Source organism: Delphinus delphis, chromosome 1 (genome assembly GCF_949987515.2).
Source record: "Delphinus delphis chromosome 1, mDelDel1.2, whole genome shotgun sequence".
NCBI classification, from domain to species: domain Eukaryota; kingdom Metazoa; phylum Chordata; class Mammalia; order Artiodactyla; family Delphinidae; genus Delphinus; species Delphinus delphis.
Window position 1 is genome coordinate 42,863,278 of NC_082683.1, and position 21,626 is coordinate 42,884,903.

Consider the following 21,626-nt stretch of genomic DNA (forward strand, 5'->3'; position numbering starts at 1 on the left):
CCATAACAAATTAAGAACACACACACACACACACCCCTTAGCTTTACAGAGAGTTAACTTCTACAAAATCATCAAATCCATTTAAAGATAATTATGGACAAAATGCTCTTCATCATCACTTCTATTCAGCACTGTATTAGAAGTCCTAGCAAATGAAAATAGATCCACAATATAAATAAACAAAATAGATTTATACAGCAAAGATACTGAAAGCTAAAACAATTCATTGCAAAAATATACGATTACCAAGAGAATGCAAGAGAATTTAAAATATATATATATTAGTATAGTATGAAGAGTTCAGCAAAGCATCCAAATCAAGAACCATGAACGAAAATCATGAATTTCCTATATACCAAAAGTAACCAATTAAAATGAGATTTAAATAAAAGATCCTATTCACAAAAGCAAAAGAAACTATAAATATATATCTAATAATAACACCTCATATTTTAAGTGTATTAACTTATATGTCTTAACCCATTTAATCTTCATAATAACCCTAATGAGTTATTATTCCCATTTTATGGATGAGGAAACTAAAGCGCGCGCACACACACACACACACACACACAAAATAAAGGATTTTTATTTGCCCAAGCTTAGCAGGGATTGAACCCAAGTAGCATGGCACCAGAAGCCATTCTGTTCCTCATCCAACATGAGGAAAACTAGAAAATTTTACAGGAGAAAATAACAGACGTAACTAGTCATACCATGTCATTGCAATGGGAACTTCAATATTACAAAGATATAAATTCTTCCCCCAAATTAATCTATAAATTCAAGGCAATTCCAATTTTAAAATCCCAGTAAGTGTGTGTGTGTGTGTGTGTGTGTGTGTGTGTGTGTGTAACTTGGCATACTGATTCTAAAATTCATATGGACCAAAAAAAAACCCAAAAATGCCAAGAACATTTTGAAAAGGGAAAACATGAGAGGGAACTGCCTTACCAATTATAAAAATAAATATTTTAAAGCAATTAAAATTAAAGAGTATACTGGAACAGGAACACCTACAGATCAATTTAAGAAAACAGGTTCTAGAAACAGAAAAATGTTTATAATATTGTTGCAATACTTTATTATAATTCAATAAATGATGTTGAAACAATAGATAATTCATTTAGGGAGATAAAATAGCCATCTCTATCTTACACCTAACACATATAAATTCACATAGCTTACAGAGCTAAAAGAAAAAAAAGTCTTAAAAGTATTTATGAGAAAATATTGCTATAATATTGGCATGAAGAAAATTTATGCTAAACAAGATACAAAATCCAGAAGCTATAAAGGGTGGGGGGGGGGAGGAAAGATTTCACTATATTCTAATTTAAAACTTTTCTAAAACAAAACATCATAAATTAAATCAAAGAGAAAAGTACATATTGAGAGAAAAGAATAACAATATACATGAGTCCCTTCAAATCAATAAAAGCAAAAACCAAAAACTAATAAAAATAGGTTTAAAAATATATACAAACATTTCAAGAAGAAATACAAGATGTCTAATAAATGAAATGATGCTGAACCTTAGCAGAAATCAAAGATAATCAACTGAAAACAACAAAATATTTTTCATCCAGCAAATTAGCTAAATTTGTATTGCTATCCAATACTGACAAGGGGACAGGGTATTCTCACACACTTGCTTATGAATCTCAGTGGGTACAGTATTTTTGTAGGAGAATATGGCCATACCTATTTTCTTAAAAATGTAAACTCTGCATACGTTTCAACCCAGTGATTTCATTTCTATATATCTTATAGAAATGTTCACACACATGCACAAAGATATGTCAACAATGTTCACTGCAGCAACATTAGTGGTAGAGAAAAATTGGAAATCATCCAAATGTCCATATATAGAAAAATATGCAAATACATTATCTCATAGCCATACCACAGTATACTATATAGCCTTCAAGACCTCATTTCCATATACAGAGAGAAAACCATTAGCGACTCAGGTTCTATCTTAAATTGCTATTTTTAGACCTAGACTATGCTAAATCATTATAGGTCAAAAAAGGGTACTTGGGGGGCTAACTTTGTAATTATATAACTCGTCATTACCTCCCCCCAAACCATGTAGTCTCAATTATTTGTGTGTGTGTGTGTGTGTGTGTGTGTGTGTAAATTTTTGGAGGGGTAGGGCTCTTCTAAGATGTCTAAGAAAACCTCTCTCCCTCTAGCTTATTCAACTTGTCTACCTTTATTTGGTTTCATCCTCACACTGCTCCTGTACTGACTATAAAGACTGAAGTAGGGAATTCCCTGGCAGTTCAGTGGTTAAGACTCGGTGCTTTCACTGCCAGGCCCAAGTTGGGGAACTAAGATCCCACAGACTGCAATGGCATGGACAAAAAAAAAAAAAAAAAAAAAAAAAGACTGAAGTATATTTTTCAAACCAAGCCCAAGAATCAAGAATGTGGCATTATTTTCTTTATAATAAAGTATCCACCCACTCATTTTTATTTGTTCCTTAATTAAATGAACCAACCTTTTGTGAAGCCACTTCCAGTCACTAAAATTACCACAGTTAAGAGCTCATGTATTTAAATCCAAAAATACTTGAGACCATATAGTGGGGGGCAGGGGACGGGTAGTGACAAGTTACATAATTACAAAGTACCGTCTTTTAACCTAAAAAGATTTAGTACTCTCTTTCTAGACCTGGAATTAACAATTTAAGGCTAGAGCCTTAGTCATTAACTACTGTATAGTACATTTGAAACTTTAGACATCTTTGCAGTTTAAAGCTGCAGACCTGGTTTAAGAAGTCCATAAAAGCATTCATTGTTATGCTCACCAAACCATTAAAAATTAAATCCCTGTTCAGTTTTGCCTATAATTCTAGGCCAGTTGCAAATCTCAAGTTAAAACAGTCCATATAGTAAAGCTGATATGGCCTGCCTGAGTCAGCTAAAGCCTTCTCACCCAAGCTGCATTAGCTTAAAGCTAACCATACAACTTGTTTAAAAAAAGAAGAAAAAGATGGGGACCTTCCTGGTGGTACAGTGGTTAAGAATCCACCTGCCACTGCAGGGGACATGGGTTCAATCCCTGGTCCGGGAAGATCCCACGTGTCCCAGAGCAACTAAGCCCGTGCGCCACAACTACTGAGCCTGCGCTCTAGAGGCCACGAGCCACAAGTACTGAAGCCCGTGCGCCTAGAGCCCATGCTCCACAATAAGAGAAGCCACCGCAGTGAGAAGCCCGCGCACCACAAGGAAGAGTAGCCCCTGCTTGCCGCAACTAGAGAAAGCCTGCGCACAGCAGCCAAAGGTAAAATTTTTAAAAAGGAGAAGAAAAAGAAACAAAAACTTACTGCATGGTACAATATAGTTCTTGCAAATAACCAAGATCAAAAAAATCCACATGCTTCTCTGCTTGTTAAAACATAACAGCAAGCTACCCCATTTAAGACTCACCAGAAGGCCTTTTTGTTCCCTAATGGCAGTCCTTCCCTATTTCTCAAGGTTCCTCATCTATGGATCAGTTGTTAGGTTATTAGGTGTAATTGATCATTTTAATAATGGCCCCCACAGTGACCTGGTCAATCTTCCCAAGGGTTGGAGTCTATTTCTCCCCACCCCTTGAATCTGGGCTAGCTTTGTAAACTTTGCCCTATAATTTGTCGTGAAGTCCTAGAGCCTAGGCCTCAAGATGCCCTGCAGCTTCTGCCTTCACTCTCTGGGGACTCAGCTGCCATGTCAAGAAGTTTAAGCTAAACTATGAATGAGGATATATTATGTGCAGAGAGAAGGCCTACCTTCTAGCTGTCCCCACCAAGGCCTTAGACATGTGATTGAAGCCATCTTAGACCCTCTAGCTCCAACCAACCCACAAAATGAATATAGCCACAAAAATGAGCCCAGGTAAGAAGAAAAAAAAAATTGCCTGGTCATCCCATAGAATTGTAAAAAAATAATAAATCATTGTTGCTTTGCGCTGCTTAAATTTTGAGGTGGACTATTACACAGCAACGCTAATACATTAGGAGGACTCAAATGATTGAACAAGTCCACTTCCTGGTATATACCCAAATGAGTTTAAAGCAGGGACTAGAAGAGTATTTGTAAGCCAGTGTTCACAGCAGCATTATTCACAATAGCTAAAAGGAGGAAACACCTCAAAAGTCTATCAACAGATGAATAAACAAAATGTGATATATACATACAGGGGAATATTATTCAGTCTTAAAAAAGACAGAAATTCTAACATATGCCACAACATGGATGAATTTTGAAGATATTATGCTAAATGAAATAAAGCAGATACATAAGGACAAACATGGTATAATTCAACTTACATGAGGTACCTAGAATAGTCAAATTCACAAATAGATAGTAGAATGGCAGCTGCCAGGGACTGGGAGGAGGAGGAAATGGGGAGTTATTATTTCATGGGTGCAGAGTTTCATTTTAAGATGAAAAAGTTCTAGAGATGGATGATAGTGATGGTTGCACAGCAATGTGAATATACTTAATGCCACTGAACAGTACACTTAAAAATGGTTAAAATGGTAAATTCTGTTATGTGCAGTTTACCACAATTTTAAAAAAGCACGTCTCTTCCCCACTTGATTTCAGAATCAGATGAGAAAAAGGGAGGGAACAGAAAAATTGAGAGCAAAATGTCAGCTTTATCCTTGATATAAAGCTAGGTTGGAGAACACAGCTCAAGAGCGGTTTGGAAATGGCTTGCTAACGCTCTCTGAATTGAAGTTATCCACGAGAACTGAAATATTTCCCCCAAAAGGCAGAGCTAGTCGTGCACTCAGTCTACTGCACTGGCTAAGAATATGCCAAAATACTGGCTGTCTGCAGGCTGGAATGAAAAGAGAGATGAAAAGGTTAGAGTGAGCATGCCCAAGGTCATTCTACTGCACTCACTAATCAAATAAGCCACTCCTCTGAAGGGGAAGAAGAGGTAGAGAAAGAGGCTAACAGTGTTACCATAGTAAAGTCCCTCTCATTGAAACAGTGTTCCTATATTATATAATAGCTTCAAAAGAAAACAGAGGGGAAAAATTCAAGAAAAATTTCCTGGGACTGAAGAATTTATATTCTAAACTGATTGAGGAATGAAGATACAAGAAAACAGTTGAATTGATGGATTTATTGATGTGTTTGACCATAGTTAGAGGAGTTTTAAAGCTCTGGCAGAGAACTAGGGTAGAATTCATGTTAGATCACAAAGAGCACTAAACAAAAATAATAGTAATAAGGCATCTTAGATATGATGCACGAGCAACAATAAAAATAATCATAAAAATTTAGAACTTTTGTGCTTCAAAGGACACCATCAAGAGAAAATTTTTGCAAATCATTTATCTAAGAAGACCTATATCTAGAATATATAAAGAATTATTACTACTCAATTAAAAAAAGTAAAGTTGGACAAAGGATTTAAACAGACACTTGTCCAAAGAAGATACACAAAGTATAAGAAGATGACAGATGACTAGTAAACACATGACAAGATGTTTAACATCATCAGCCATCAGGGAAATGCAAATGACAATGAGATACCACTTTATACCCTCTAGGATGGCTATTATCAAAAAGACAGATACTAGCAAATGTTGGTGAGGATGTAGACAAATTGGAACTCTCACACGCTGCTGGAAGGAAAGTAAAATGATACAATCACTTTGGAAAAGTCTGAAAGATCCTCAAATGGTTAAATGGTTTCCATATGAGTCAGCAATTCTATTCCTATTTATTATATACTTGAAATAAATGAAAACATACATCCATGCAAAACTTATACATAAATGTTCATAGCAGCATTATTCATAATAGCCAAAAAGTATCCATCAACTACTGAATGGATAAATAAAATATATCCATACCATGGATTAGTCAGCAATAAAAGAAATGAAGTACTGGTACATGCTACAATATGGATGAACCTTGAAAACATTAAGTGAAAGTAGTCAATCACAAAAGATGACATATTATATGATTCCACTTATATGAAATGTCCAGAACAGACAGAGGCACAGAAAGTAGAGAGACTTCTAGAAAGTAGATCTAGAGAGACAGACAGGGATTAGAGAGACAGAAAATAGATTATCATTTGCCTAGGGCTTGTACAGGTTGGACCACTGGGGAGGGCTGACAAGTAAGGGGTGTGGGGTTTCTTTCTGAGGTAATGAAAATGTTCTAAAATTGTGGTAATGAATGCACAACTCTGTAAATATACTAAAAACTAAGGAGTTGCACACTTTAAATGGGTGAATTGTATGGTATGTGAATTATATCTAAATAAAGCTGTCTTTAAAAATAAGGCAATTTTTAATACTAGAGACAACAAAGTTACTCAAGAAAGAAGATGTAATCATAGTAGACTACATGTTTCAGTATGAACAATATTTTGAGCTATAAATATTGATACTGGTTTATCAAAAAAAATTGGGATGTATTTTAGAACAGGAAGTGGGATGTTACATCTAAATATCATTTTCAGTAAAGACCTATTAATGAAAAGTTAATAAGTTACTAATTTTAGCAACAAAATCAACCAGATTAAAGATTTATATCAAGTAAAATAAATGGAAACAGCAAGAAATCAAACTTTTTAGTCCACAGACATGAAAATTAGTTGACAAACCCTCCCTGCAAATAAAATATGAATTTTTAGGCCATGACATAATGAAAAAGAAATTTACAAAATAAAACATGATAAAGATCCCTGAAAAAAGATTCATTCATATATGAAAACTTAACATATGACAGAGTTGGCAATATAGGAAAAAAAATATACCAGGAATTACCAAACTATGGCTTACAGCTTTCAAACTAAGAATGGTTTTTACTTTTTTAAGTGGTTGGAAAAAAATCCAACAAAAGATTAATATTTCATGATACATGAAATTATCTGAAATTCAAATTTCAGTGTCCATAAACAAAGTTTTATTGGAACACAGCCACACTCATTCATTTACTTATTGTCTATGGCTGCTTTTGAGTCACAATGGCAGAATGGAGTAGCTGTGAGAGAGCACACGCAGCATTTTCACTGCTGCTCGACAACCTAAAAACCGCAGCAATGAATTTATAACTGAACAGCATTTCAAGTGTCACATGTACTGTAACTTTTTCTTTGAAACAACAGCACATATCTATCATGTCCAAATAAGGAAAGGGGAAAGTTGAATTCAAATGTCACACTTTCAATGTGGATTTTGTTAATAAATTCTCATCTTAAAAAAAAAATTTAAATAAATAAATAAATTCCTATCTTTAGTAGTCATTTGCTCTTGTAGACTTTATAATCATTAGTTCTGTTAATTTTTGTCAGAAATAGAAGCTGAGGGACTTCCATGGTGGCGCAGTGGTTAAGAATCTGCCTGCCAATGCAGGGGACACGAGTTCTGAGCCCTGGTCCAGGAAGATCCCACATGCCATGGGGCAGTTAAGCCCATGTGCCACAACTACTGAGCCTGTGTTCTAGAGCCGGTGTGTCGCAACTACTGAGCCCACGCACCGAGAGCCCGTGCTCTGCGACAAGAGAAGCCACCGCAATGAGAAGCCTGTGCACCTCGACAAAGAGTGACCCCCACTCGCCACAACCAGAGAAAGCCCACACGCAGCAAAGAAGACTCAACGCAGCCAAAAATAAATAAATAAATTTATTTAAAAAAAAAAAAAAGAAATAGCTGAATTTTTTTTTTTTTGGCTGCTCCGCACAGCTTTCAGAATCTTAGTTCCCGACCAGGGATCGAACCCAGAACCGTGGCAGTGAAAGCACAAGTCCTAACCACTGGACTGCCAGGAAATTCCCAGAAACTGAATATTTTTAATTTCCTTTACTCTAGAGTAAGCAGTTTGATGGCTTAGCAATAGGAACCTTTTATTGCAATGTTTTGAGCTCAGAGTAAAAACTTAAACTTTTTTGAAGAACAGCCTTCAGCCACTGTCAAATACCAGATGGCTTTGGAAGTTAGCTTTTGCTGTGGACTTCATGTTTCTTAATGATTTCAACCCAAAATTACCAAACAGTGCCTATACGCAAAACTTATGTTTCAAAAACAACTAATGTTATCTGAATTACAAGCAATGGCAAGCGGCTTTATACTTTTCCTGTGCTGTTAAAAGTTAAAACAAGAAGCCCTATCTCCATTCCCACACAAATTTGCCACAGATACGTTTTCCAAGCAAACTACGGTTCCAGCAGTGTTTTTCAGATGGTGGTGCAATCACAAAGGAAATTTCCTTATTTCAAAGTCCTTTTAACTGTGCAGTTGAGGAGCTTCCACCTAATTTTCAATCAGAAATGATTAATCTACAATGTAATGGCAAAAATATCAGAGAAGAAACTAAATGGCAAAAATATCAGAGAAGAAACTAATAGAATTCTATAAATGCCTTCCAAGCAATGAATATGTTCAAATAAAATCAAATGCTCATAGACTAATATCAGTATTTGGTAGTACCTGTCTGTGTGAAAACACATTTTCAAAGATGAAATATGTAAACTCTCATTACAAATCAGTATTAACAGATGACACATTTGCAATCAACTTTAAAGACAGGGAACATTAACTTTGAACCCCACCAAAAGCAAAATGCTATCCCTCCCAAAAAGAATTCCACCTCTTCTCACTAGTAGACCTGTATTACTAAATAAAGTACTACTATTGTATTTTGAACTTAATAAAAATTTTATTAAAAATTTGCAGAGGGAATTCCCTGGTGGTCCAGTGGTTAGGGCTCAACACTTTCACTGTGGTGGCCTGAGTTCAATCCCTGGTCAGGGAACTAAGATCCCGCAAGCTGCACAGCATGGCCAAGAAAAAAAAATTTTTTTTTTTAATTTGCAGAAATTTGTTTTCTTTCTTGTTATATAGGTACCTACATAATATCCTTAATTTTCCCTCTTGACTGACAAAGTCTAAAATATTTATTATCTAGCCCTTTACAGAAAAAATGTGGTGACCTCTGCGATATAGACTTTTCAAAAGGTGTGCTTGGACAACTGGCTGCCCATATTTTTAAAGAACAATAATAAAATTAGATCGTTACACAAGTGTAAAAAGCAAAACAATAAAACCTCTAGAAGGAAATAAGATGAAAAAGCACAAACCATAAATAAAAAGATGAATAAATCTGATTAAATTTTAAGACTTTATAAACAAAGGGTAATGATAAGCTATATATAGACTTAGAGAATATATTTGCAACTCACATAATCAAAAATGGATTATTTAAAATATGTAAAGAATTCTTACAAGTCAATTTAAAAGAGGGGGAAAAAAAACAACCCAACAGAAAAATGGGCAGTTCATAAAAGGAGAATCCAAATGGCCAGGAAACATGAAATAATGTTTGATTTTATTAGTAATACGGGAAATTGCAAATAAAAAAATTTTTAAGAGAAAAATATTTCCCACAGATCAAGTTCTCAATAATTTTTTTAAAAATCTAACAGTATCAGGAATTGGTAATAATATATAGAAGCAGGAACTCTGGAACAAATGTAAGTAGTACAACTAATTAGAAGAGTACTTTGGCAACATCTATAGTAAGGTTAAAAATTAGTCATTTCACTTATAGGTATATAAATAAAGTCTAAAACGTGTACTCAAGGGGTCATGTATAAAAATGTACACTAGGGCTTCCCTGGTGGCACAGTGGTTGAGAGTCCGCTTGCCGATGCAGGGGACATGGGTTCGTGCCCCGGTCTGGGAAGATCCCACATGCCGCGGAGCGGCTGGGCCCGTGAGCCATGGCTGCTGAGCCTGCGCGTCCGGAGCCTGTGCTCCGCAACGGGAGAGGCCACAACAGTGAGAGGTCCACGTACCGCAAAAAAAAAAAAAGAAAATGTTCACTGAAGCACTGGAAATAACCTAAATATACAACAATCGAGAAAAGATAAATTGTGGCATAATCAGAAAACAAAATACAACAGAAAATTGGGAATAATCTAAATGACCAGTGGTAGGAAAACAAATAAATAATGTTATGTTCACACAAGATATTAAACAGCATGTAACACAAATAACTAGTATTACACTTATCAGCATGAACAAACCTCAAAAGCAATGTTAAACCAAAAAAAAAAAGGTTATGAGACATCTAATGTGATATAATTTCTATTTATATGTCTTAAAACATGTGAAAGCAATAATGTATACTGTTTATAGATAAATGCAAATTTAATAAAAAATATAAAAATATACATAGGAATGGTATATATATATAAAATTCAAATAATGGTTAAGACTGGAAAAAGAGGATAGGGAATGCAAAAGGAGGGGGCAATATCCAAAGAGCTTCAAGTGTATCTATATGGTTTTATTCCTTAAAAAAATATTTTAATCTGAAATAAAAACAAGAAATAAAATGATTTTTAAAAAGGAAGACTGCAAAACATATCCTTATATATCCATCAGGCCAGAGAAGAAAAGGATGAAGGGGTCAGAGATGGAAGCAAGACTATAAGAAAGGCACCATTCTAGGCACTAGAGATATAGGGATGAACAAAACAAAGTCCTTGCTCTCATGAACAAATATATAGTATATCAAATAGTAAACAAGTGCTATGAAGAAAAATAAAACAGTAAGAAAGAGCATAGGGGTGGGGAACCTAAGTAAAATTGTTATTCAATACAGGGTGCTATTTAAAGCCACAACACAGGGAGCAAAAGCAGACAGGTAAGAGAAGTCCAAGAACTGAGCCCAGGCGCTCCAAAATTTAGAGATAAGGAGAAAGGAGATAAGGAGAAACCTTGCAAATGAGGCAGAAAGAGAACTAAGAACAGTGTTGACCTGGAACTGAAAAAAAGCATTTCCAGAAGGAAAGAACATTCAACTGTGTCATAAGATACTGAAAGGTCAAGTAAGATAAGAACTTGAGAACTGACCAATTGTAAGTTATTGGTGATCTTGAAAATAGCTATTTTGGTAAAGCAAAGTGGCAAAAGCCCACTCTGAGTTCAAGAAATAATGGGAGTAGATGAACTGCAAATTTTGAATACAGACAACTCTTCTAACAAGCTTTGCTATCAAGGAAATAGAGAAATTTGAGTAGCTGGAAGGGCATAGTTCCAAAGGGATCTGAGCAAAGAAATGCTTTTCCCCAGCAAATGGGAACAATTATAGCATATTAGTATGTTCATGGGAATGATCCAGTAAAAAGGGGAAATTGATGATGCAGGATGGAAGGGGAACAACCGGTGAAATAATTAGTGGCTGGGATCAATAAAGAGGGGATGGGATCTATTGCACAAGTGGAAAGATGGGTGTTAGGTGTATAGACAGTTGATTTATTAATAACAGAAAAGAAGGCATACAAAGATTCAAAGAAACAAAATCCCTCTCTACAAAAATTTCAGCATAATAGAGGGGAAAGACAAACCAGTACTTACAAAAAGATGAAATAGCTTGACAAACTTTGCTACAGGGGCACACAAGAGTGTAAACAGCTCACATATAGGAGGGGAAGATTGAAAGAAGAGAAGTAAAGGGTTCACAGAGGAGGTAACGTTTGACCAGAGTACAGCATGTGCCAAGAAAAGTAGCACAAAACCGCATAACAGAATGTGAAGCTGGAAAGTTAAGAATCAAAAAATGGAGGGACTTAGACCTTACCTGCTGTGGTTAAGAATTTTGCTTAGAAGGAACCAAATGAGAGAACACAATTCATTTATACTCCAGTTAGTGCTCAGTACCTGCTCAGTAATGTATTTTCATAGAATAGCATTTAGGCTATCATGTAATAAGAGCACTATCTAATAGGATTACTGTAAAGATTAAATGAGATAATCTATGTAAACTCCATAGAATAGCACTTAATACCTAGTAAGCACTCAACAAATACCAGTTATTATTAGGAGAACAAAGACCATTGTTGTTGGTGGTAATAGAAATATAAATTCTCTGTCTTCAGAGGACCAAGTGAACTTTCCAAACTACAATCTACTTCCAACCTTTCTGCAAACAGTTTAATTCTGGTCCATGTAACTAAGCCCACCATCTCCACCACAAAAAAAGAAAAAATAATACACACACACACACACACACACACACACACACACACACTAGAAAAGGACTATAATATACTCAGTTTCCTATGACTTGGACAGGCTTAATGACTGACTTCATTCTAGGAACCAGTATGAAAATAAGACCTATGTCAGAGTGAAAGTCCCAGAACAAACCATCTTCTTATCTGCCAGTTCTCCCAAGTAAAGAATATCCTAGAAACAGACCAGATCACCAGAGGTTACCCTACATATCTACCAAACCCATTATGATTGGGTCTACACCCAAAGGATTCAGTTGAGAATAAACAGGCTTCTAAGGTAAAGAAAAATTTGATAATCTAAACATCCTATAAAATGCTAATGATTAAATTATCGTATATCTACACCATGGACTTCTAAGTGGACAAAATATATTGAAAAACACTTAATAAGAAAATGTTCACAACATTGTTAAAGATAGTATTATACCATTTCAAAATTATAAATTACAACTGCATAGCAAAAAGGAATAAACGTTAACCAGTGGTTAATGCCAGGTGGAATGATTATAGGGAATTTAAATTTTTTCTTGTTACCTAAATTTCCTACAAGGACCAAATAATACTTTTGTTTATTGATCAATCTTTTTTAATTACTAAAAAGTAAACAACTCAAGTCAAATCTCTCCTCTTCTCTAGAGAAACAAGCTTACTTAATATCACTTCTAATCATTTCTCTACATATCTAAACACAGTAAATTACATTTTAGGTAAACATATAATGGGAGGTGTTGTTTTCTGGGTTTTCTTTATAAAAATGGAATTATACAATATATTGTGGTTTGCAACTGGCTTTTTTCATTCAATAGTAAATGGGACACCTCTCCATATCGATATATAAAACCATCTATCTATTTTAAACACTTTATTTTTTTAATAAATTTATTTATTTACTTATTTATTTATTTTTGGCTGCATTGGGTCTTTGTTGCTGCGCGCAGGCTTTCTTTTTAGTAGCAGCGAACGGGGGCTACCCTTCATTGCGGTGTGCAGGCCTCTCATTAAGGTGGCTTCTCTTGCTGCGGAGCACAGGCTCTAGGTGTGCGGGCTTCAGTAGTTGTGGCACGTGGGCTCAGTAGTTGTGCCTCACGGGCTCTAGAGCACAGGCTCAGTAGTTGTGGCACATGGGCTTAGTTGCTCCACGGCATGTGGGATCTTCCCAGACCAGGGTTCGAACCCGTGTCCCCTACACTGGCAGGCAGATTCTTAACCACTGCACTACCAGGGAAGCCCCTCTATCTAGTCTTATAGTTACATATTATTTTCATTGTAGAATGGTATAATAATAATCTTTAGCCAACCAATGGACAATAAAGTTGTTGCCAACTTTTTGCTATTACAGTGCTGCAAATATCATTTAATTGTGAACATATTAAAACAATAACAGCTAACATTTGAATGCTTATTATGTGCCAACTACCACAAGCTTCTATATGAATTAAATATACTACAATATCACCATTCATATTATTATTTGTATAATTTATATTTTTTTCTCTGTAACCTGCCTATTCATACTTGTTTTCTCTCAAAAATCAAGTAATTATTTTTTAAAACTGGCCAGGATACAAATTTGATCTAAAAAGTTCCTAGCAGAATATCCCCAAGAGTTCCATGAAAATGCCTGGCATATGGGCACTCATGCATTTAGACATTCTACAAATACTATTTGAGAACTATGACATGCTGTAAGTGAGCAAAACAGAGTTGAACTCCAGATTCATAGGTTTTTAGCCTAGCAAACATTTGTTAAATTAACTTAATAAGAGGAAAGAAAAAAAAAGTGAAGAGAGGAACACATCAATTAGAGAAAGAATAGTACCATATACATCAGCACACACCATTCAATACACAATTATTGGGTTGGCCAAAACATTCATTTCAGTAAGATGGCTCTAGTAGCGCTTAGTTGTGTTTAACCTCATTCAAAACAATTTCATTAGAGTGTTTTGTTACAGCTGTCACATCAGCGTGCATTTTAAAAAAACATCAAAATTGGTGAATTTTTGTGTAGCCATTTTAATATTGAAGATGGAAGAAAAAAAGCAACATTTTCGGCATATTATGCTTTATTATTTCAAGAAAGGTAAAAACGCAACTGAAATGCAAAAAAAGATTTGTGCAGTGTATGGAGAAGGTGCTGTGACTAATCAAACGTGTCAAAAGTGGTTTGAGAAGTTTCATGCTGGAGATTTCTCCCTGGACGATGCTCCACTGTCGGGTAGACCAGTTCAAGTTGATAGCGATCAAATTGAGACATTGAGAACAATCATTGTTATACCACCTGAGAGACAGTCAACATACTCAAAATATCCAAATCAAGCGCGAAAATCATTTGCAGCAGCTTGGTTATGTTAATTGCTTTGATGTTTGGTTTCCACGTAAGTTAAGTAAAAAAAAAACCTTGACCACGTTTCCGCATGCAATTCACTACTTAAACATAACGAAAACGTTCCGTTTTTAAAACAAATTGTGATAGGTGATAAAAAGTGGATGCTGTACAATAATGTGGAAAGGAACAGAATGGGGCAAGGGAAATGAACCACCACCAACCACACCAAAGGCCGGTCTTCATCCAAAGAAGGTGATGTTGTGTATATGGTGGGATTGGAAGGTAGTCCCCTATTATGAGCTCCTTCCGGAAAACCAAACGATTAATTCCAACAAGTACTGCTCCCAATTAGACCAACTGAAAGCAGCACACCACAAAAAGCGTCCAGAATTAGTCAACAGAAAACTTATAATCTTCCATCAGGATAACGCAAGACCACATGTTTCTTTGATGATCAGGCAAAAACTGTTACAGCTTAGCTGGGAAGTTCTGATTCACCAGACACCGCACATTCGGATTTCCATTTATTTCGGTCTTTACATAATTCTATTAATGGAAAAAATTTCAATTCCCTGGAAGACTGTAAAACACAACTGGAACAGTTCTTTGCTCAAAAAGATAAAAAGTTTTGGGAAGATGGAATTATGAAGTTGCATGAAAAATGGCAGAAGGTAGTGGAACAAAACGGTGAATACATTGCTCAATAAAGTTCTTGGTGAAAATGAAAAATGTCTTTTATTTTTACTTAAAAACTGAAAGAACTTTTTGGCCAATCCAATATAATTACCCCTTAAAACAGTCTTGCCACATCTCGTGGGTCTAAGCTACTATCTTCACATTAATCTTAAAACACTGCTTTATTTACATCATTTTCATGCTCAAGAACTCATAACTTCTCTCAGTATTTCTCAAATATACTTCACCCATTCTCTACACTATCTATTTCAAACCTTCACTGCTAAAGGCTTCCCTTCTGTTTCCCACTCCTTCCCGTACAACTTCTTAGAGGACCACTTAAGTTGACCTCAATGCCTACTTTACAGGAAAAAAAGTCCCTAATCCTTCCAGAAGAGAAGGAAATCAACACTTACCAAGCTACAGATCACTAAAAAAAAGCAGAATGGATGTCCTGGAGGTATGATTAACATTTCCAAAAACTTAAAACAAATTACATATAGAGAAGTAAAATTCCACAGGCTATTTTAATAAATGCAGACTGGTAAACAAGTATTTTGAGGTGTTATTTTCAACAAAATATTCCTTTAATCAGGTCCGCCTCTGGTAAGTATTCACACATTCATAAGATAAATAATTATAATACAATGGATGTGTACTGTAATGGACCATGTATAAAGTCCTACTGAAATACAGTGAAAGGAGGGATTAGTTCTGCCTGGAAATGCTTCACAGAGATAACATCTGAGCAGGTCCTAGAAGGATAATTCAGCTCTCTGGGCTACAGATGCCTCATGTCTACTTCTGGTTACAAAATTCAGAGAATTTAACTTTAGGATGGTTAAATCTTTAAAATTCACCTAATATCGAGGTTTTCCACCTTTATTTTAAAGTAACAAAATCTTTCCTTTAAGAGTCTAATTGAAAACGTTGGTATATAAAACAGGTAAAAGTGGACCTGCTCTTTTGAAAGGAGAGGAAGTTATTGGAAAACACTGCTATTCTTAATCAACATCCTTCACTTTAAAATAAGAAAACTGAGACACTAAGGACAATGATTTGGCAAAAGACCACAAAAATGTAGAAATGCAACAATTACTCAGACAATACTTTTTAAGCATTATCTCCTCTTTCAAGTCTTTTCTAACTTTCTCCCCAGGTAGAGTTTATACCACTCCTTACTTTATTCCTTGCTATACCCAGCACATACTTCTATTATAGTTTCTATAAAACTTTAGTGCTCTAGTTATACCTTTTTCATGTGTCTGTGTCCCTCTACTACATTGGAAGCTCCCTGAAGGCAGGGACTGTCTTAATCATCTTTGTATGCTCAGTACCCAGAATAAAATATCATTTATTAAATTATATTCAACCGAGTTTCAGAAAAGATTTAAGATAGCTCAGCGCTTAGCACACAGTAAGACTTGGTAAGTATTTTTCAAATGAATATGCCAAAAATGAGGTCATTAAATGAAACAATACATCAAAGGTAGAACAGTATCTGACACATAGTGTACATTCTAAAAACATTACCTGTTATTATGTAACTTTATATAGGCAGAAAAAAAACTGAAGCTGTTATTTAATCTGCACGGCAAAAACTAAATAACTTTTATCAAGGTTTCAACTTGCTCATTTACATTATTACTACTATAACCACATCTTTGATGAGAAAGAGAGAAAACTTAGCCCATTCATAAAGATCTTCAGCCTGGGAAGAATAGTACAAAGAGTTGTGTACTGTTAATCTCTAGATGTGGAGTGAAAGAAGAATTTAGGCCTGTCTTCAATTTAGGGCTAAAACACTTCCTTCTAGACCTTAATTTCAGTCACCTGTCTTTTGCGGATGGTGGGGAGTGAAAAAGGTTAAGGCTAAGGTTCTTTCCTGCTCTAACAATGTAGGGGCATACAATAAATTTAACCTAGAATCCTTCAGCTTTCAACTCAGTAAGAACTTTATAAAAATCAGTAAATTGTGCAGGGCATTTGGTGTCAGATGGACAGGGTTCAAACCAGCTCTGTTATTATTCAGCTGTATAATTCTGAACAAAAAGCAGACTCTCTGGATCTCAATTTCCTCAGCCTTCAAAATGAAGTTAGACAATATGCTCTCTCCTTAAAATACATTACAGTCATGACGTTCTATGGAATAAGTTACCTGTGAAGATAATATTTAGGTGGGGATTGAGCCACCAGTTATCAGAGATGTTTAGAGGATTATGGCATAAACCAAAAGTTGAGAATTTCAGGATTAGAAGAAACCTTACAAGTCTTCTATGACTCAGTTGAGATTCAAGTCCTCTCTAACACATTCTTGGAAGAGTTCACCCAACCATTCTAGCAATGAGAAACAACCCATGGAAATAAGTCACTTCATCACAGGCCAACTCTGATGCCTAAATTCTTTTACTGAAACCACACGATCCTCTAGTAACTTCCACCCATTAGTTTTACCCCTCTTTCAACTACAGGCACCTCAAGTATTTGTGGATAGTGATGATATGCCCCTTAATATCCTCTCCAAAATTAAAATCCCCAGCCCCTTCACCCTTTCCTCATAACAGAATACCAAGACTCCCTGACCATCCAGCCTGCCATCCTCAGGAAAACCTCCACTCTTGCTTTAGCGAATGTCATAACTACTCGAACAACCCTTCCCGTTCTGACATCCTGATTCCTGGTTGGACCCAAGATCTGCCCCTCGTCGAGCTGACACCACACAGATGCCCCTAACTGCCCTTGCCACTTCCATCCAAGGAAGCTTCTGGGGTGGGAAGTGTGCCCCTGGTTGCTCCTTCGGAAGATTAGGAGACGAGAAGGGACCACAGCGGGAACAGAGAGGCCGCCCCCTGCTCTCCTCCCCAGTCCAAGCCTCCTCCCTCACCGGTATTGCTTGGGATCGCTGGGAGACTTGACGATCTCAGGGTCTCCGACATTACTGACAGGCCCCCTCCGTCCCTCCTCCTCAGATTCATCGGCTCCCAGACGAGCAACCCGGCCGCTCTCGCCCAAATCCTGTCCATTGGGCTGCCGGTCAGGGCAGCTGCAGGTGGACTTCGCCTTGTTCCTTCCAGGCATGGTCAGAATAGGAAAAGGTCTGGTAGCCGCCGAGTCTTCGCACCGACCCCGCGCTTCTATTCTCCACAGCGCCGCGAGCTCCCGTCCGGCCTCACACCACAACTTCCTCCTGGTGGCACAGACTGCAGCAACCGTGACTCTCCTCAGCATTCACCACCAAGCCGGAGCAAGTGGCATCCCGCTCGCCAAGACCCACCTCCTGCTCCAGCTGCTCCTCCTCCTCAGCGTTCCAGAGGCGGTAGCGGCCGGTGGTGGTGCTGCCGCAGCCGGCGGGGGGACAGGCCTGAACCCCTCCCCCAATCCGGTCTCCCTCACGCCAACTTCCCTCATCCCCATGGTCGATGACGCAATTGATTCTAGCCAATAATAAGGCAAGACACCAGTCACGCGCACGTAATCAACCAATGGGAACAGGGAATAAAAAGAACCAACGAGCGCGGGCCGAATTCTCGGAGCACCCAGCGAGCTCTTCGAAACCAGGGGTGGGCGGGGCGAGGAAGAAGAGGCGGAGAGAGTGGCGCGGAGGACGACGGGAGGAGGGCGCCAGAAAGGTTGCGCAGAGTTTATGACCGAAGCGGGAAGGTGGTTTGAGGAAGTGGTTGAATAGCGCTTCGGGGCTCAGAGGAAAATATTCCCCTGATGAGAAAACCTATAGGCGAGTGGAGAAAATTAATTCCCAAGCCTTTTTTTTTTCCCCACTCGTGTCATATTTTGCTCATCCTGCCCCTCAAAGCTGGGGTGGAGACTGTGGCCGTGACTCAGCACGTAAAAAGCAGAACGCCGGAAGTAAGTTTCTGCCGCCGGATGGAAGCTGCGCTTGAGTGGAGCTGAGCTGAACGCCAGAAGCAACAGTTTTGATTCTCCGCCTTGTGGCCTGCTAGACCTTCGTGCTGTTCGCCCTCAGGGCCTAAGAAAGTTTAAGAGACCGGTGTAGATGTGTTCAGTCTTGCACGTGAAAAGATTTTTTAGCTCCCCCTCAGACTGGAGTCCACAGTCTCAAGTTAGCCAACTTTTATTGAGCAGCCACCTCGTGTCAGGCTGCTACCCTCAAGTCCTTTTTCCCAAAGTTTTTTCTGCTTTCAGTGGCCTTTGGTGGGCAAAATGTGATTGAAACAGACACACTTGAAAATAAAAAGCAGCTGACATACAATATGTCTTATTAACCATGGGATGAGGGTTCCTAGCACATAAAAGGAGTAAATATGAATGAGTGAATGGAGAAACACTTGAAGAAAGGAGATTTATTGTTGATCGTTATAAGTCTTTAAATTTTTCTAGGCTTCCCCAACTCCAGACACAGGGGATACAATCATGAACAAAACAAAAAAAAACTTGTCTTCTTGGAGCTTGCATTCAAAGGGGAAAAAACACAATAAAAACAGATTTTTTTAAAAGTGTAAGCTATGACAATGAATAACGCAGGATAGGAGAGGAGAGTAAGGAGCTGAGAAGGAGAAATGCAACGATTCAGGCAGGAGGTGAAACCTGAACTAGGGCAGCAGATGAGATAAATTCATTGAAAAATATCGTTCAAATATCCCAGTTTGTTTTCAAGAACCTATCAATTTTTAAACTAAGCAATTCCACTAGATTGCCCTCCTTCAGAGCAGTGTATTTTCTTTATTACCAGTCCCTAACGTAGCTTCCCAGCGCATTGTAAAACAGTAATGTTTGTTGTTGAATACCTGAAGTGACATGACTATTCTGTTTTTTTTTTTAACTCTCCAAAGCAATAACACATTGCAAGTAATGATTCCCAAAATTGGGTTCACCTCTTGGTGGGTGTCTAGCCAAAAGACATAACTAAGCCAAAGATTGGGAGAAGGAAGGATTAATTACCTGCAGCAAGTAAGGAAAATACTGGGGATCTTTCCTAAACAGTGTCTCCCTGAACAGCAAAACTGGGGAAGTCTTAAGCTAAGGGAACATGCATATTCATGAAGGGATTTGGGTGGTGTATGTATACACATGCAGGGGCTTGAGCAGCGGCAAATTCAACAGTGAATTGGGGCAAAGTTTGACAAAGTCCAACCTTTAGTAGATTGAAGTCATAAGGGTCAGAAAAGGTCAACATGATCATTCCTTAGATGCCTACCAGTCTGAGGTCTTAGCATGTAGTTAACATTCTCCAACAGGGTGTAGGAGGTTAGTTCCTGTAGAACAACTCCAAGATATGTATCAGATTAATACTCGTCCCTTGAGGAGGAACTAGCACTCTTTTATCACTGAACTATTGTTTCTTGACCTTTTCCTCTGTTCCTGCATTCTTTTGTTCCCTTAAGATCATTAATTACTGAGACCTGCTCAAGGGCAAGCTCAAGGGCAAGCATTGTGGCCAGGCTTAGATCACAAAATGGCTTAATCCAAAATGGCTTCTCTTGTGTCAAAAAAACTATATCTGGTTCTTTTCCTCTGAGGACTCCCTACCCTATCTGCTTACCGTAAGGAATCTTCAAATTCAGCCAACAATTGGTATTTTCTGACTAGCAACAAAGAGAGGCCACATCCTAAAGTGTGACCGTCAGTTTTTCCCTTTATAAAGAGGCCTCTGAATCTTACAGGTCACCAGACTATTGAAATAGGGCTTCCCTGGTGGCGCAGTGGTTAAGAATCTGCCTGCCAATACAAGGGACACAGGTTCAAGCCCTGGCCAAGGAAGATCCCATGTGCCACGGAGCAGCTAAGCCTGTGGCCACAACTACAGAGCCTGAGCTCTAGAGCCTGCAAGCCACAACTACTGAGCCCACGTGCCACAACTACTGAAGCCTGCATGCCTAGAGCCCGTGCTCCGCAACAAGAGAAGCCACGACAATGAGAAGCCCGCACACCGCAAGGAAGAGTAGCGCCTGCTCACCGCAACTAGAGAAAGCCCGTGCACAGCAATGAAGACCCAACACAGCCAAAAATAAATAAATTTATAAAAAAAGGAATATAACAGCACTCTGTAATTAGGCATTCATTTATTCATTCAACCAACAAATTTAGCGCCTAACATGTGCCAGACACTGGGGATAGAGTAATGGATAAGAAAATTTCCTGTTCTCTTGGAGCTTACAAGCAAACTAGTTGGAGAGATATTAAACAAGCATGCAAATTTTTAGATTTATCATTGTGAATAGTTTTTGAAAGGGGGACCTAGTTTGGTCAGAGAGTTTCTCTAACGAGACAGTTAGGCATCCATTTGGAAAATGTATAAGAATTGGTATAGGAATGTATAGGAATAGACTTGTTCAAAAGCTCTGAGAAAGCAAGTCTAATATGGCTAAACTATAGTAATCTGGGAGCAAAGGAGAAGTGAGTCAGTGGTCAAGATTATACAGAACCTTCCTAAGAGTAAAAGGAAGTCATTGCCTTGTCTATTTTGTGTGTAGCTGGATTCCTAGCTTCTAGAATAATGTCTGGCATATTAAAGGTACTCAGTAAATAATGGTTGAACAAATAAAACAGGAAGACATTATCACAGGTGTTTTCCAAGTAGATCACTCTGGCTGATGTGTGAAAA

At 37.6% G+C, this 21,626-nt stretch overlaps 1 protein-coding gene across 2 annotated transcripts in view; it reads right to left on the reverse strand.

Annotated features, from left to right (window-relative positions):
- Window positions 1–18,413, reverse strand: part of NRDC (nardilysin convertase) — a 91,765-nt gene extending 73,352 nt beyond the window's left edge. For both annotated transcript variants that reach the window (XM_060021856.1, XM_060021846.1), the window contains exon 1: window positions 17,931–18,413. In XM_060021856.1, the coding sequence (XP_059877839.1) occupies window positions 17,931–18,274 (344 nt within the window). In that variant the 5' untranslated portion in view covers window positions 18,275–18,413. The remainder of the gene's footprint in view (window positions 1–17,930) is intronic.
- Window positions 18,414–21,626: the final 3,213 nt, after the last annotated feature.